The sequence below is a fragment of the Chiloscyllium plagiosum genome, chromosome 4 (genome assembly GCF_004010195.1).
Source record: "Chiloscyllium plagiosum isolate BGI_BamShark_2017 chromosome 4, ASM401019v2, whole genome shotgun sequence".
NCBI lineage: Eukaryota > Metazoa > Chordata > Chondrichthyes > Orectolobiformes > Hemiscylliidae > Chiloscyllium > Chiloscyllium plagiosum.
Window position 1 is genome coordinate 88,918,429 of NC_057713.1, and position 16,135 is coordinate 88,934,563.

A 16,135-nucleotide genomic window follows, 5' to 3' on the forward strand; every position below is an offset into this window, starting at 1 on the left:
TTTGTTAGATGTGCAGGGAAATGGCAGTTATGTGAAATTTAAAGCAGACTTCCTAGATGTTTGGAATTACTTGTTGAAACTTTAAGTTTCTTGATGAGTTCTGAATTTTGTGTGATTTCCCTAATTATTATGATGTTCGTCATTGCTTCCTTTTTTGATAGAATTTTTTCGTAAACATAGTGTTGCTGTGATGACTGTGCGAGAACTTTTTGAATTTGTCACTGACCCTTCAATTATGGAAGATAATCTTGATGCTTATCTTCAGAAGGTAGGATTTTATACATTTGTACTGTCATAAAATGAAATGATATTTCTTTAAGTAATAAGATCCAGAAAAGAAGATTAATCTTTAATCAGTGCTGATTGTTGTGATATGACATGTACATACCTCATAGAATCCCTACAGTGTGGAAGCAGGCCATTTAGCCTATTGAGACCATACTGACCCTCCAAAAGCATCCCACCCAGGCCCACCCCTCTACCCTATCCCTGAATTTCCCATGGCTAATGCACCTAGCGTGCATATCCTTGGACACTATGAGCAATTTAGCATGGCCAATCCACCTAGAACGTAGAACATTACAGCCTCATACAGGCCCTTCGGCCTTCGATGTTGCATCGACCTGTGAAACCAATCTGAAGCCCATCTCACCTAAATTATTCCATTATCATCTGTATATTTATCTAATGACCATTTAACTGCCCTTAAAGTTGGCAAGTCTACTACTGTTGCAGGCAGGGCATTCCATGCCCTTACTATTCTCCTGAGTAAAGAAACTACCTCTGACATCTCCTATATCTATCACCCCTCAATTTTAAAGGTAGCCATCACGCAAGCCAACACCATCAGAAGAAAAAGGCTCTCACTGTTAACCCTATCTAATCCTCTGATCATCCTGCATGTCTCTATTAAGTCACCTCTTAACCTTCTTCTCTCTAACAAAAACATCCTCAAGACCCTCAGCCTTTCCTCATAAGACCTTACCAGGCAACATCCTGGTAAATCTCATCTGAACCCTTTCCTGTGCTTCCACATCTTTCCTATAATGGGGTGATCCGAACTGTATGCAATCCTCCAAGTGTGGCCGCACCAGAGTTTTGCTCGGCTGCAACATGACCTCATGGCTCCAAAACTCTGGAGCACTGTAACTTATCTATGTCCCTCTGTAACCTGTAACATCCTTCTGCACTGTCCACAACTTCACCAACTTTAGTGTCGTCTGCAAATTTACTTAACCCATTCCTCTATGCTCTCATCCAAGTCATTTATAATAATGACGAACAGCAGTGGCTCCAAACCAGATCCTTGTGGTACACCACTCATAACTGAACTCCAGGATGAACTTTTACTACCAACCATCACCCTGTATCTTCTTTCAGCTAGCTAATTTCAGGTTCACACCACTAAATCACCCTCAATCCCATGACTCAGTATTTTCTGCAATAGCCTACCGTGGGGAACCTTATCAAATGCTTTCCTGAAATCCATATACACTACATCAGCCGCTTTACCCTCATTCACCTGTTTGAACACCTTCTCAGAGAACTGAATAAGGTTTGTGAGGCACAATCTACCCTTCACAAAACTGTTGACTTTCCCTAGTCAAATTATTCCTTTCCAGATGATTAGAAATCCTATCTCTTATAATCCTTTCCAACACTTTACCCACAACCAAAGTAAGACTCGCAGGTCTATAATTACCAGGGTTGTTTTTACTTCCCTTGAATAAGGGACAAAATTTGCTATCCTCCAGTCTTCTGGCTCTATTTCTGTAAACAATGACGCTATAACGACCAAAGCCAAAGGCTCTGCCATCTCTTTCCTAGCTTCCCAGAAAATCCTAGGATAAATCTCATCCAGCCCAGTGAACTTAGCAATTCTGGAAAGTGTGACAATAGATAACACCTCCTCCTTATGAACCTCAATCCCGTCTAGTCTAATAGCCTGTATCATCCTCAGTATTCTCCTTGATAACATTGTCTCTTTCCTGTGTGAATACTGACGAAAAATGTTCATTTAGCACCTCTCCTATCTCTTCGGACTCCATGCACAACTTCCCACTACTGTCCTTGACAGGCCTCAGTCTTAGTCTAGTCATTCTTTTACTTCTGACATAGCTGTAGAAAACTTGAGTTTTCCTTGATCCTACCTGCCAAAGACTTCTGATGTCCCCTCCTGGCTCTTTTTAGCTCTCTCTTTAGGTCCTTTCCGGGTAACTTGTAATACTCAACTGCCCTAAATGAGCCTTCTCGTCTCATCTTTATATAAGCTTCCTTCTTCCTCTTAACAAGAGATTCGACTTCTTTAGTAAACGACGGTTCCTTCACTCAACCACTTCCTCCCTGCCTAACAGATACATACTTATCAAGGACATGCAGTAGCTGTTCCTTGAACAAGCTCCACATTTTAATTGTGCCCATCCCCTGCAGTTTCCTTCCCCATCCTATGCATCTTAAATCTTGCCTAATCACATCATAATTGCCTTTCCCCAGCTATAGTTCTTGCCCTGCAGTATATACCTATCCCTTTCCATCGCTAAAGTAAACGTAACCGAATTGTGATCACTATCATTAAAGTGCTCACCTACCTCCAAATATAACAACTGGCCCGGTTCATCACCCAGTACCAAATCCAATGTGGCCTCGCCTCTTGTTGGCCTATCTACAATGTGTCAGGAAACCCTCCTGCACACATTGGACAAAAACTGACCCATTTAAGGTTCTTGAACGGTAGCATTTCCAGTCAATATTTGGAGAATTAAAGTCCCCCATAACAACTACCCTGTTACTTTAGCTCCTATCCAGGATCATCTACATTTTTTTAGATTACATTACAGTGGGGAAACAGGCCCTTCGGCCCAACAAGTCCACACCGACCCGCCGAAGCGAAACCCACCCATACCCCTATATTTACCCCTTACCTAACACTACGGACAATTTAGCATGGCCAATTCACCTGACCCTGCACATCTTTTGGACTGTGGGAGGAAACCGGAGCACCCGGAGGAAACCCACGCAGACACGGGGAGAACGTGCAAACTCCACACAGTCAGTCGCCTGAGGCGGGAATTGAACCCGGGTCTCAGGCGCTGTGAGGCAGCAGTGCTAACCACTGTGCCACCGTGCCGCCCACATCACTGGAACTTTTCAGAGGCCTACAGAAAACTCCCAACAGGCTGACCTCCTTTCCTGCTTCTAACCTCAGCCCATACTACCTCAGTAGATGAGTCCTCATCAAACGTCCTTTCTGCCACTGTAATATGCTCCTTGACTAACAATGCCACACTTTCCCCTCTTTTACCACCTTCCCTATTCTTAGTGAAACATCTAAACGTCAGAACCTGCAACAACCATTCCTGTCCCTGCTCTATCCATGTCTCTGAAATGGCCACATCAAAGTCGCAGGTACTAACACATGCTGCAAGTTCACCCACCTTATTCCAGATGTTCCTAGCGTTGAAGTAGACACACTTCAAATCACCTAACCTGTTCTTTGGGAATATACTCTACGCTACTGTCAGTCACTACCCTAACCACAGTCGAGCATACTTGTCACATGTTGAATTTTTATACTGTTATCAGAATACAGCAGTTTGTATTTTGTACAGCTTGAACATTTAGCTCAGTTTTATTTCCCTTTGAGTTCCATAATCAATAAAATAAAGATTTGATTGACTAAAAGTATTGTAATGCTTAGAACTTTATAGAAATTTCCATCGGCAGTAAAACCTAGTCAGTAATGACTTAATTGCTGATTACTGCCCATTGAGTAGCTTTTCAATATTTAATGTATATATGGCAACTGTTGAACGTGTCGTCATGGAGGCATTGAGCTCAGTGACTACATGAATCCTATCAAATATTAAAAGTTGAGAATTAATACAAAGAATTTCTTATGCTATAAATACACATTTTGTAACATTTTGTAATATATTTTAAATTTATGTCTTCTCATTGTTGACCTTCTTACCAGTAAAAGTAGTTTCTCTCTAGCTATACTTTCAAAACTCCTCTGTTTTGAACAGTTCTATTAAATGTCCCCATTCAAGACGAACAATACCAGCTTCTCTATTTGCTCTGAGTTACAGAAAAAGTCGAGAATTAGATACATTATATATTCTAATTATTGATTACTGAAGTGATTAATCAGTCAGTTAACTTTTTTATAGCACAGAAGTTGACATTTAAATCATTATTAATGCAAAGTCCTTCAATCATGAATAATGTTCCTGAGCAAAGGGATGTGCTGCACAATAACATTCAAGAACAAAAATGTAATCTTTTGAGCAGGAAAAAAATTATGTATTTTAACAAAAGCACTGTTATACCTCTGATAATTAGGCAATGGAAGTAGCTGCAGAAAGATCAGAAGAAGAACGATCCAACCAGGACAAAGTAGATGAAGAGGTAAGAATCCCCTGTTGTGATGTTGTTTGGCTTTCTCTTGCAGATGTTTTCTAATGCACCTCCAGTACAATTATAGTTTATCTTTGAGCACTTCCTGACATACAAATTGTTGAATAAATTAGACAAACGCAAATGATTGAGATGTTACTGTATCTAGACAAGATGATTTCATACAAATAAGCATATATGTTAGCTTCAATTAAAAAAGGTAACCATTGTGATTAATTGGTAATGTATTTAAATTCTACTATTCCTCATTTCTATTTTAGCACACTTCTCTATTATTACGGTTGTAGTTAAGTGCTATCCCAATCAGCTTTAAACTTGTAAATGAAGTAGAGTAAGAGTTCATGGAGGAAGGCACCTCAATTCACTCTGCCTCAGAGAAACTTCAGATCTTCTTTCTGGAAAATCTCAAAGAATTTCATATTTAATGAATTACTATTTGAAGTCTCATTAATGTTCTCGCATAGAGAAGCATATCAGCCAGTTTGCACGTAGTAAGATACCTCAAACTTTAAGTGTTGCAAAATACCAGTTTCTTGCAGTGTCAATCAAAATTCCGATTTTGTATTGTAGAATTTCATTTGAAAGACAGGATCTCTAATAATACAGCAGTTCCAAAATACTAGAATTATATGCTCCATGCATGAAGTGGGCCTTGTACAACTTTCAGCTTCAAAGGTGGAAGTACTATCTTTTGATTAAACTGAATTATTTTACGCAAAAAAGCGCATACACAATCAATAAAATAAACATTTTTTCTTAAAAGGAGCATTGAATCTAATCCTCAATATTTTGGTTTCGAGGTTAAGTATTCCTTCTAGCTATTGTATACTGTAGTGGGATGGGGAGAAGTAGAATAATGTAATCTGACAAAAACAAACTCTTAATTTGATATTGATTTGGATAATTCCTGTGCATTCTGATCAGTGGTTTGTAAATATGCTCTTTGCTGTTTCCATAGGTGTTCAAAAACGCCTACATACCCAGGACACTGAATGAAGTGAAACATTATGAACGGGATGTTGACATAATGATGAAGCTCAAGGAAGAAGATATAACTACAGATTTACAGCATGACAATGTGAGTAGTTGCCTACGCCCTTTGCTTTTGGGATGTTTTGCATGAAAGTTTTGTAGTTTTTTTTTTAAACTGCTAATTAAAAGAGTGCTCCAAGGAAAATGTTAGCCTTATCCTCGTGTACTTGTAGGAATTCCTGCTTTTTTTAAGAAAAAGATAATCCATTTCCTACCCCTAAGAAGCTATTCTTCTAATGGATTGTTATTGTTACAGTCTTTTCAGCTGGAGCACTGAAAGTTTTTGCTTCTCTTGGCTGTGTGTTAATACACTGGCCTAGTTTTATAGGAAAGCTTAATTTCAACAGTTTTTGATATTAACATGTGCATAGCTAAATGTAGATTTCCGCAGATTGTTTTCCGATACACTCGGTTAATTTTTGCAGTACTTGCTGATAGACTTAGCTCTGAAATCACTGTCCTAGCATGAACTTGTGTTACTTATTCTCTACTTCCATACTAAAGACATTAAAGAAATAGAATTAGTGTACTCACATCAATAGAATTGTTCAGAGTAATAAAGGATCAAACTTCTTAAACAATCTCTGCAGCACTGACAAAATAATTTTACACTTGGAGGTACTTTTCCTCAAAATTTAATGTTGCAAATTCTTTTTTATAAATGTCTGCTTTCCATCTGTACGGTCCAATCTTCTTTTTCACTTCCTGTGCAATCATTTGGGTCGACATGTTTCCTTTCTTTATTTGCTTCTTTACAATCTCCTTTTCACTTGGGACAATTCAGCTTAATTGGCTGAAGAATCTCATTTTTCTTGTTCTCTTCATGGATACCACAGATACTTAATAAAAGCTGCTACATCAAATCAGCCAATAGATTAATAGAAATCTTCACTAATAAGCCTGCAAACACAATTTTGGGCAACTGTAATTTAGGTGAATGGTAAAAAAAATTAATTCCATTGCCACTGAGGCAAAAAATACTTAATGCCTCTCAGCATTTTAAGTATGGAAATGAATAGATTATGTATAAGGAATGCAACAAAACGAGTTTTACATCCAGCCTCAAACAGTCAACAGCTAGCAATTTACCTTTTCATTGTGTAGCAAGTAGGGTTTTATGTGTATATACATCCATATGTGCTTGTTTTGAATAGTCTTAACTGAAGGATGGTGATGCTACTTCAGCTACCTATATCAGCATTGAGCAAAGCATTAGAGTGTCCACTGCAAAATGAAGCTTTCTCCATTCACCTAAGAAAATGCAAGTGTAAAATTCCTATGTCCTGTAGAAACATGCTTTGTGACCTAAGAATTGTTGTCAGTAATTCTAAGCTAATAGTGTAATGTGCACACTATTTTTCTTCAGTGCTAGTTATACAGATTTTAATGTTTTCAAATATGCCTGTTATAAATGCCAATATATTGAAAATGAAAAAATGCTTTATACATAGCTCTATATCCAATCTTTATTATATTATCAGAAAACCATCATATTTACAATTGTGTTACACTAATAGACTTAAAACCACAAAACTGAACTTTTATTTTTGTGTAGATTCTGTATCAGACGGTGACAGGAATGAAGAAAGACTTGAGTGGTGTGCAACAGGTAAGATTTGTCACTTATAATGTCAAATATATTCAGAGTAAAGAACCTTGTATGCCTACCAGTTTTTTGAAAGGATCTAGGATCTGGCTCAACTTACAGGAGAAGGTTAAGGAAGTCCTGGTTATAAAGGGGTTTGTCCAAACTTGATTTGGGCAAAATATTTATTGTATGGAAGGACAACATTTCAGAAAGACCATTAAGTAAATAATACAAGTGGATTTGTGCTGATTAAATCTGTTGAGATTGAGATTGATTGAGACAAGATATTTAATCTTGTTAAGATCTTTCCCTGTTTTCGAGGAAAACCACATCAGATAAATTAAATGATCATTGTACATTTAACTGCAGCAACTAAGAATGTATCTGCTAATTGACTTCTTCTGTGAATTTATTTAATAGATTTTGGCTGGCAGGTTATTTTCTATTAATCCATTTTTATTTATATCAGGTACCTGCCCTTCTTGAGAATTTGCAAGAAAGTGATGGAAAATCTAATTCTGATAATGATAGCTCTGACTCCGAGCTTGGCTCTGAAGAAGGAGAAAGGATTCATCCTAAAGACCATGTGGAGGAAAGTGAAACTAACAAAAAGGTTTGTTTTCATTTGATAATCAGATTCCTTTAGAAATCATGCAGTGATCAGAATGTTTAGCATTTAAGGTACAGAAAATAATTTTAACATTCAAGTTTCAAACTGATGATGAGTTTTGCTGTGCTTGTTTGGTTAAGTGCTGCACATTAGATTTCATTTCTGATGTGCACTGTATGTATGTATGCTAAGTAAAATTTTGCCGACCAGTATTTAGGTACCTTGAATAACTGTTGCTCGGTTATTTGCTGCTTTTATTTACCATTAATTTTATTTACCAGCTGATACTGTTAGGAGGTAAAGGTGAAATCCAGACTTCTTAATTATTAGAGACAGGGTGGAATTCAGCCTAGACTGACCAAGGCTGTAGACTTGAAACAAAAAGCAAATTACTGCAGATGCTGGAATCTGAAGCCAAAAGAGAAAATGCTGGAAAATCTCAGCAGGTCTGGCAGCATCTGTAAGGAGAGAAAAGAGCTGACGTTTCAAGTCTAACTGACCCTTTGTCAAAGGCTGTAGACTAGATGGTGTTATATGGAAATTTATAGAGAAGACGAAAAGAGTTACCTGGAATAGTTGGATTCTATCCCAATTCCGTCCGTATCCATTGAGAAAAGTGTGGCTGCTGTTAAGGAGACCAAAGAATTTAAGGTTTGGGTGGTTGGCTGGGCTTGTTAGCATTAATGACTGGGTGATGTGACATTGGTTGAAACTTTATTGCTGGAACAGCACAGCAGGTCAGGCAGCATCCAGGGAACAGGAGATTCGACGTTTTGGGCACAGGCCCTTCTTCAGGAATGTGACATTGCACCAATGAATAATCAAAATAGGCTTAATGGACTTTATCCTTTCCCTTTACGTCTAGTCACGAGTCAGTCACATTCTCGAGCCATAGGAAAGTAAATTCTGGAGCCAGGTCCTTGATCACCTGTGAACAATGACAGGTTTACTTGGTTTCAATGAATACTGAAACTACTGAAGTGTTAACTTTTATGGTTAATGTTTTTTTTGGCAGTAAACTTTATTCCTGAAATTATAACTTATGTCAATGTAATTATCAGTTGTGCCATTTCCACTGCTCAAAATGAGTCATTGTAAAAAATCAACTTAGTTATATAACACAGAATACATTGGAAAAAAATAAACTTAACCCATCTGCACTTATTATACATGTCTGAACAATGTTATATCTGTTTACAGGACAGAAAAAGACTGGTTAAAGAAGCGCAGCGAGAAAAACGAAGAAACAAAGTACCCAAGCATGTCAAAAAAAGGAAAGAGAAGGTTGCCAAAATGAAGAAAGGGAAATCATAGAAATTTGAATTGTGCTTTGTAAATGGTTGACAATCAAAATACTCTGGTCACCAACAACTTTAATACCAACTTATTAAATGAGGAAGTCTATTTGATTCATCTTGAGCAGAATTTTTAATGCCAGGTACCAATTGTGCCTTTGGGATGAAACGCTGTTTGGGAACACAAATGCCAGCAGCTTGATCCATAAGGAGATTTTGGAGAACATGCAAACTAAGGCACTATCTTTGGGAGGCCCAGTCAATTAATGATGTCAGGAAAGTCCACAGAAAGTAATATAAAAGTAAAATACTGCTATTGCTGAAATAAGAACAAAGTGCTGGAGAAACCCAACAGGTGTGACAGCACCTACAGAAAGCTGTGTGATATTTGACGATTGGTAGCTCCACCATCAGACTTGGTTTTATGGAAGGGTTGTTCGGTTGCTGGCTGACCCTTGTTTGGATCACAATGTAAATGCAAGTGTTTGTGCAGCAGGTGAAATATGCATTCAATTATTAAAGCATAGTATCCGCGGATACCAATAACCCAATCAAATCAATCAGCAGCGTACAATTTAAACCATAATTTAGGATTTCCAAGCTGCCATTGTTACCCCCAGCGGAATTGTAGAATTCACAATCTCTGAGGTAAGTAGGGCTCAGTGGTTAGCACTGCTGCCTCACAGCACCAGGGTCCCAGGTTCGATTCCAGCGTCTGGCGACTGTGTGAAGTTTGCACATTCTCCCCGTGTCTGCACGGGTTTCTTCTGGGTGCTCCGGTTTCCTCCCACAATCCAAAGATGTGCAGGTCAGGTGAATTGGCCATGCTAAATTGCCCACTTGTGTTAGTGTTAAGAGGGAAATGGTTCTGGGTGGGGTACTCTTTGGAGGGTCGATGTGGACTAGTTGGGCCAAAGGGCCTATTTCCACACTGTAAGGAATCTAATCATAAAAAAAAGCGGCTGTGGAACACAGTTTTTGAGAGCTGCAAGTTTTTTTTTGTTCTTAATCATCTGTTTTAAGTGGCTTGACTGCTGCCATAACCACAGCTTGTAAAAAAAAATAGGTATTCAATTGTTTCAAGGGAAAGTCAACAGTTGTAAAGCCCCTACCTCTTTGCTGAATGACTCTCAATGCCCCCAAAACCAATCAACAAATATTTTCCTGCACCCCAACCAAACATCTCACAACCCTCATGATCCTCGTCACTCCATTCTCAAAGCCATTCCTATGTCAGGTCCTTTTCACTTTTCACTCTGGTATTGCAAACAGTCTGTGGGATAAAAATGGGATCATATTAGGAAAATGTTTGACAATCGCTGCCATAAACATTGACCATAATGGTATGAAATTATCTAATAGATAGTGGCATCCTATAGATTAAATAATAAGTGGCTACAGCTGTCAGACATTATTTGTAGAATGGAAAACCCTCTATAGCATGATCTGCAGCTGCAGTTATGGCCCTCTGGCAGTTACCAGGGTGGGGTGAATTTAAATTCAACGCAACAATGATGACTGGCAAGAGGCCAGCTCTGTTCATTGTCTGGGCTTTGGCCTCAGTTGGAGGCTGATATGCTATTTATCAGGGAAAGTCGGAGAACTTGGCTACCTGCTGCTGGCACGCGTGGCAGTTACCTCTCTTGATTCAGCCCTCTTCAAAATAACTCAAAAGTGGTACATTGGTAGCAGAACGCTTCGTTGGCCGGTAATGGAAAGTTGTTGACACCTTGCCCTCCGATCCTCTAAATTCTCCATAAAAAAAATCAACTCCCTTGTTTCATTCATTCAGGAAAATCCTCCAACTCCTCGTACTGAAGTGCCTAATTGCCTTCTCCACAACTGTATTTTGAAGTCAACTCCACATTTGATTATTCTTTATTTAAGGAAAAATATTCTAATAGCTGTCCTAACCTTACCTTTTCCCAATTTGAACCATTACCGCCTTATCCTAATCAGCAACTTAAAGAAACATTTTCTTGATGTATGACCAAATGAGCAATACTTAGACCTAATACTTTCTTTGCAGTCTGCCCTTTCATTATGTATGTACAAATAAAACAAATATGAAACTGAACAGACTTGTTGGAATTATTATGAAAGGCCTCTACTGTCAGAACTTAATATCTTTTTGATAGTAATTTTTAAGTAGCACAGTATTACCCTAAACAGTTGGTGCCTGTTGAATGTACTTCCCCAAAACTTGTGTTACATTAAAAATTAAGGATATTTATTAGACAACATCTTTGATCAAAAATAAACTTGAAGAACTGGAATGCAGATTGCAAGAAGCAGAGTTTAGAAGTTTCACTGTAGTAGGGAGAGTTGGATTCAAATTGAGTCCAAGCTGAGGGAATTACTGACTCATTCAAAAATCAAATTAACTTAATAAGTTTAAATTCAGTTTTTGAAGGAAGTTGGTTAAGAGAACTGAATTTTCTAAAGTACAACACAAATTGACACCTACATTCAGAGGACCTTAAGAATAATGGGTGGAATATTAAAAATTCTAATGGGAAATTGCTATTTGAATATTAATGCATGTTCTTTAGAATGGGGGAAGAGTTTATTTACGCTACATTTGACTGTTATTCTTTCCCCTGGAATTTCTAGTGCTTTAATGTTACTCCAAATTAAAAGCATGTTCTTTCCACATCACTAACATCTTGCTTCATGCACTTTTAAAACACATTGATCTCAATAATGTTGAATAATTGTTCACTTCCTCAGCAAAATTTCCAGTTATAACTCTGGAAGAGTTTTCAATATGGTTTGGTAAATCTTGTTCTTCTGTGTATTTGTAGAAACAACAAATTTATTTGACTTTTGAAGTACAAGCTGCAATTCAAATGTTTATAAACAGAGTTGATTGTTTGCTGTTTATGTATAATATAGGATATTAATTCTCAATTAATGAATTTGCAATTGTGCTTATTTGTATATAGTAGTGAACAAATGCTTGCACAAAATATAGACTTAATGCCAAAGTATCTGTCTCCTTTATTTATTAGAAATGACTTGTTATGTCTTATTGTTTTATAGTGAAAAGTACTGATTGTACAAGTGAGGTACAAAATTATAATAAATTCTCCAAATCTATAGTGTCCAAAAACTTTGTTTTCGCAGTTCACAACGTCCTCTTTACTTACAATTGGACTAGTTTGGCTCGCACCACCCTTTTTTTGTCTAAAGTGTTTGCACACTTGTCTCTGTGAAGGCAGTGTAACTATGACAACTGTAACATGCCAGTGAATATCAAATAAAATTTGTGAAGAACTTATTTATAGAATGTGTTTGAACCAAAATAATGCTAAGTTAAACACTACAAGCTATCAAACTCTTATAACAAATAAGACTAGTCATCAGTGATGTTAAGGTTCACTTGTGCACTCAAAGCACTCTGCTCTATTTCACTCTAATTTCTTTCAACTCTACTGTTGCTAAGTTATTGTTTATCTGGCATTCAGTATTTTCATTCACATTCCAGCTTTCACTAGAGGAGTGGAGTTAGTATATCAGTGTTCTCTAATCCACAGTTTCCAGTCTATCATGTTGAGGGAAAGCCTCTAAAGTATGGTCTGTGGCAGCAGCTCTGATCTGCAGGTAAACTGGGGTGGGTTGGGTTTAATGTCGATGTTAGATTGATAGCCATTGGAAAGTTGCCACTTTTAATCAACTGAACTATGGACAACTCCATCCCTTTCCCTGAAACAGATTAAATCCTGAAAAAGGGCTTATGCCCAAAATGTCAATTCTCTCACTCCTGGATGCTGCCTGACCTGCGCTTTTCCAGCAACACATTTTTCAGCTGAGATTAAATCAGACTCTTTGCAATTTAAGAAGCTTGACAGCATTCCCTCCACGACTGAAGCTTAGTAACAGCATTGTGTACTATCTACAAGATGCACTGCAGAAATTCACCAAAGATCCTCACAGCACCTTGCAAACCCACAACCACTTACATCTAGGAGGAGAAGGGCAGCAGATATATGGGAATACCACCACCTTCAAGTTTCCCTACAAGCCACTCGCCGTCCTGACTTGAAAATATTTCACTGTCACTGGGTCAATATCCTGCAATTCCCTCCCTAGTCGGCATTGTGGGTCAACAGAGGCAAGGTGGACTGCAGTGGTTTAAGAAGGCAGCTCACCACCACCACTTCAAGGACACTAGGCACAGGCAATAAATGCTGGCCAGCCAGTGACACCCACATCTCTCAAATGAATGAATAAAAATCAACTCTGCAATGGCTCTCAACTACATATTTTTTTTTGACCTGCAATGGCTCTCAACTACATATTTGTGCCATCACTAAGGCTGGTTATTATATCAGCATAAGACCAAACTTTACCCGACATTAGCTAATTTGCTGAAACCCTTGTTTGTTACTTTTGCTGTCCTCCATTCTCCCTTAAATATAAAGTCATTTAAAATCCTGCAGTCCATGTCTTAACTCAGCCAAGTCCTGTTCTCTGACATATATTGGAGCTTAAGAAGTATCATGATTTTAAAATTCCCATGCTTGTTTTTTAAATTGCTCCATTATGTCTCTGTAATCTCCTCCAGCCCAACAAATTTTTAAAATATTTGCACTCCTCTAATTCTGTCCTGTTGAGCACACCTAATTTGCATTGCTCCTGTTAGTTGTAGCTGTACCTTCAGTTGTCTTAGCCCAAACCTCTGAAATTCCAAATGTATGTCTCACTGAGTCTATAGGAGTAAGACGTAGAGATAGAGGGGTTGTCTAGAGAGAAAAAGGGGAAGCAGACAAAAAGATTAGTGGTAAACTAGGGAACAAGTGAATGCTGATTAGGTGCTAAGGGATCTGTAAATAATAGAGAATGGGTTGGCTGAGCTGGGACAACCCCTACAGAACAGGGTTACTGGACAGCAAAGTGTCACTGGACTTGAAACGTTAAATTTGTTTTTCTGTCCACAGATGCTGCCAGACCTATTGAGTTTTTCTAACACTTGTTTCAGATTTCCAGCATCTGCAGTTCTTCATTTTTTTTATGAATTAATATCACCTATTTTGTAGCACTTTCAGGTTAAACTCAATGTTCATATTTTCAGCAACTTTCCATTTAATTTGACAATTTTGAAAAAAATCTTGCTATGATTTTCCTTCCACCTCAGTACCAGCCTTTTGAGTCACCAAGGAAGTACTTCTCCTGATTATGACAAAAAAAAAATTAGCTAGTTCCATATCTGGAACAGATTGCTTTTTCATTCCTTTATAAGTGTCTTGTCCATGTATTAGGTATTGGGAAGAAACTAAATAGCTATGCATTTCAGGATATAATTAAGGGAATAGTGTGTAGTTGTAGATTGCAACAATATACGAGGCCACAATGTGGCAGTGTTGAGTTAGATATTTCTAGATCTACACCTTTTGTGAAAGTTGGATAAAGTAGGTAAGTTTTGAAGAAAGTCTGGAAGAAGTTAAGAGATTTGGTGTTGGTGGTTTGGGCAAAATACCAGACTCTGGGACTCTAAGGTTAAAATCACAATTAACATAGATCAAATGAAGGAAGGGCCACACCATAAAGAAAAAATGTAAAGGGCTTTGCAAGTGATCAGTGATTGACTTTGGTGAACAAATTGAGCTTAGAGTAGGAATGAGATGACAGCCTAGATTTACAGACATGTTTTCAAGTGTGGTAGAATTGAGTACCTTGGATTAGGTCTTGGTTTAGAAGTAAGGGGAGTCACAAAGGGCAGGGTTTTATCTTTTCCAAATGATCTCTATCCTAAAAGGGCAACCCCTCCTGTTGAAGCAGTGTCCCCTAGTTCTAGACTGATCCATGAGAGGAAACATCCTTACCACAACTACTTTGTTAAGATGATTCAGTATCTTGTCCTCTCTCTCATTCTTTTAAACTCCGGTGGAACCACACCCAGCCTTTCCAACCTATCCTCAGAAGACAACCCATTTATTCAAGATATCAATCCAGTAAACGTGCTCTGAATTGCCTAGAACGTATTTACATCTTTCCTTAAATAAGGAGACCAAACATTCTATTTGAAATATAGACTCCCCTGTTCCCTGTGTTGTAAGTTATCACAAGCTACTTGAAGTCAAATTCTCATTAAGAAATTTCACAGACAATCAAATACTGAAACAACTTTATTGCATGTAGCAATAACCAAAATGAGACCTCTCAAGTAAGCAAGTAAAGCCTCACAACCGATCTTGGCTATTATGTGATGAATGGTGGAATTTAGCTATGATTCCAACCAACAGTATCTGTCTCTGGATGTGTCCAGGGTTCAATCTTTATGCAGTGGTGTTCTTCAATGTTCTGCTGCTGAAGAAAACTGGAGTTGAATTTTAAACAATTTTTCTTCCTTCAAGTTTGTGGTCTGACATTATTGATGATCCTGTAAATATTTTCATCCACAATATTGACTACTCCTCGGAACCATCAAGTCTGCATCCTGCCTTCTTATCAGAAATAGCTCCCCTGTTCCTAGTTAGAGTTGACATTGACTGTCTGAAAACACAACTTTCCTGCAATTAACTCCTTAAATTCTTCTGCAGGGAAATTATAGTGCCGTAGAGTCATACAGCATTGAAACAGGCCCTTCGGCCCAACTCGTCCATGTCTACCAGGTTCCCTAAACTGAACTAGTCCCATTTGCCTGCCTTTGACCCGTATCCCTCTAAATCTTCCTTATCCATGTAGCTGTCAAAATTTCTTTTAAATGCTGCAATTGTATCCTCCTCTACCAATTCCCCTCAACACACCACCCTCTGTGTAAAAAGGTTGCTCCTTAGATCCATTTTACATCTTTCCCCCTCAGCTTGAACCAATGCCCTCTAGTTTCGGACTCTCCTGCCTGGGGAAAGATCTTGAGTATTCACATTATTTATCCTCCTCATGATTTTATAAACCTCTATAAGGTCACCCCTCGGTTTCCTACACTCTAGCGGAATAAGCCACAGACTATCCAGCCTCTCCTTATAAATCAAACCCTCCAGTCCTGGGCGGGACTATAAATCCTTTGCTCTTTGTAGCATAAGTCAGCCAGTTATCAAGCAATGGTTAAAACAATTTTGTTTATGTAGCTTCTTGTCTTCGGCATGGCCAATGCCCTTCAATTCCTGTATAACAGCTTGTCTCTGTCCCTTAACAGGTTATTCCAGACAGCGTTATTGCTGCTTCTTGCAGGTGTACTGCATCTCGTAATAA

General features: G+C 38.2%; 1 protein-coding gene across 2 annotated transcripts in view; it reads left to right on the forward strand.

Annotated features, from left to right (window-relative positions):
- The window catches only part of riok1 (RIO kinase 1 (yeast)), a 47,566-nt gene extending 37,896 nt beyond the window's left edge, over positions 1 to 9,670 (forward strand). For both annotated transcript variants that reach the window (XM_043688573.1, XM_043688574.1), the window contains exons 12-17: positions 162 to 268; positions 4,342 to 4,407; positions 5,375 to 5,494; positions 7,004 to 7,057; positions 7,506 to 7,649; positions 8,847 to 9,670. In XM_043688573.1, the coding sequence (XP_043544508.1) occupies positions 162 to 268; positions 4,342 to 4,407; positions 5,375 to 5,494; positions 7,004 to 7,057; positions 7,506 to 7,649; positions 8,847 to 8,960 (605 nt within the window). In that variant the 3' untranslated portion in view covers positions 8,961 to 9,670. The remainder of the gene's footprint in view (positions 1 to 161; positions 269 to 4,341; positions 4,408 to 5,374; positions 5,495 to 7,003; positions 7,058 to 7,505; positions 7,650 to 8,846) is intronic.
- Positions 9,671 to 16,135: the final 6,465 nt, after the last annotated feature.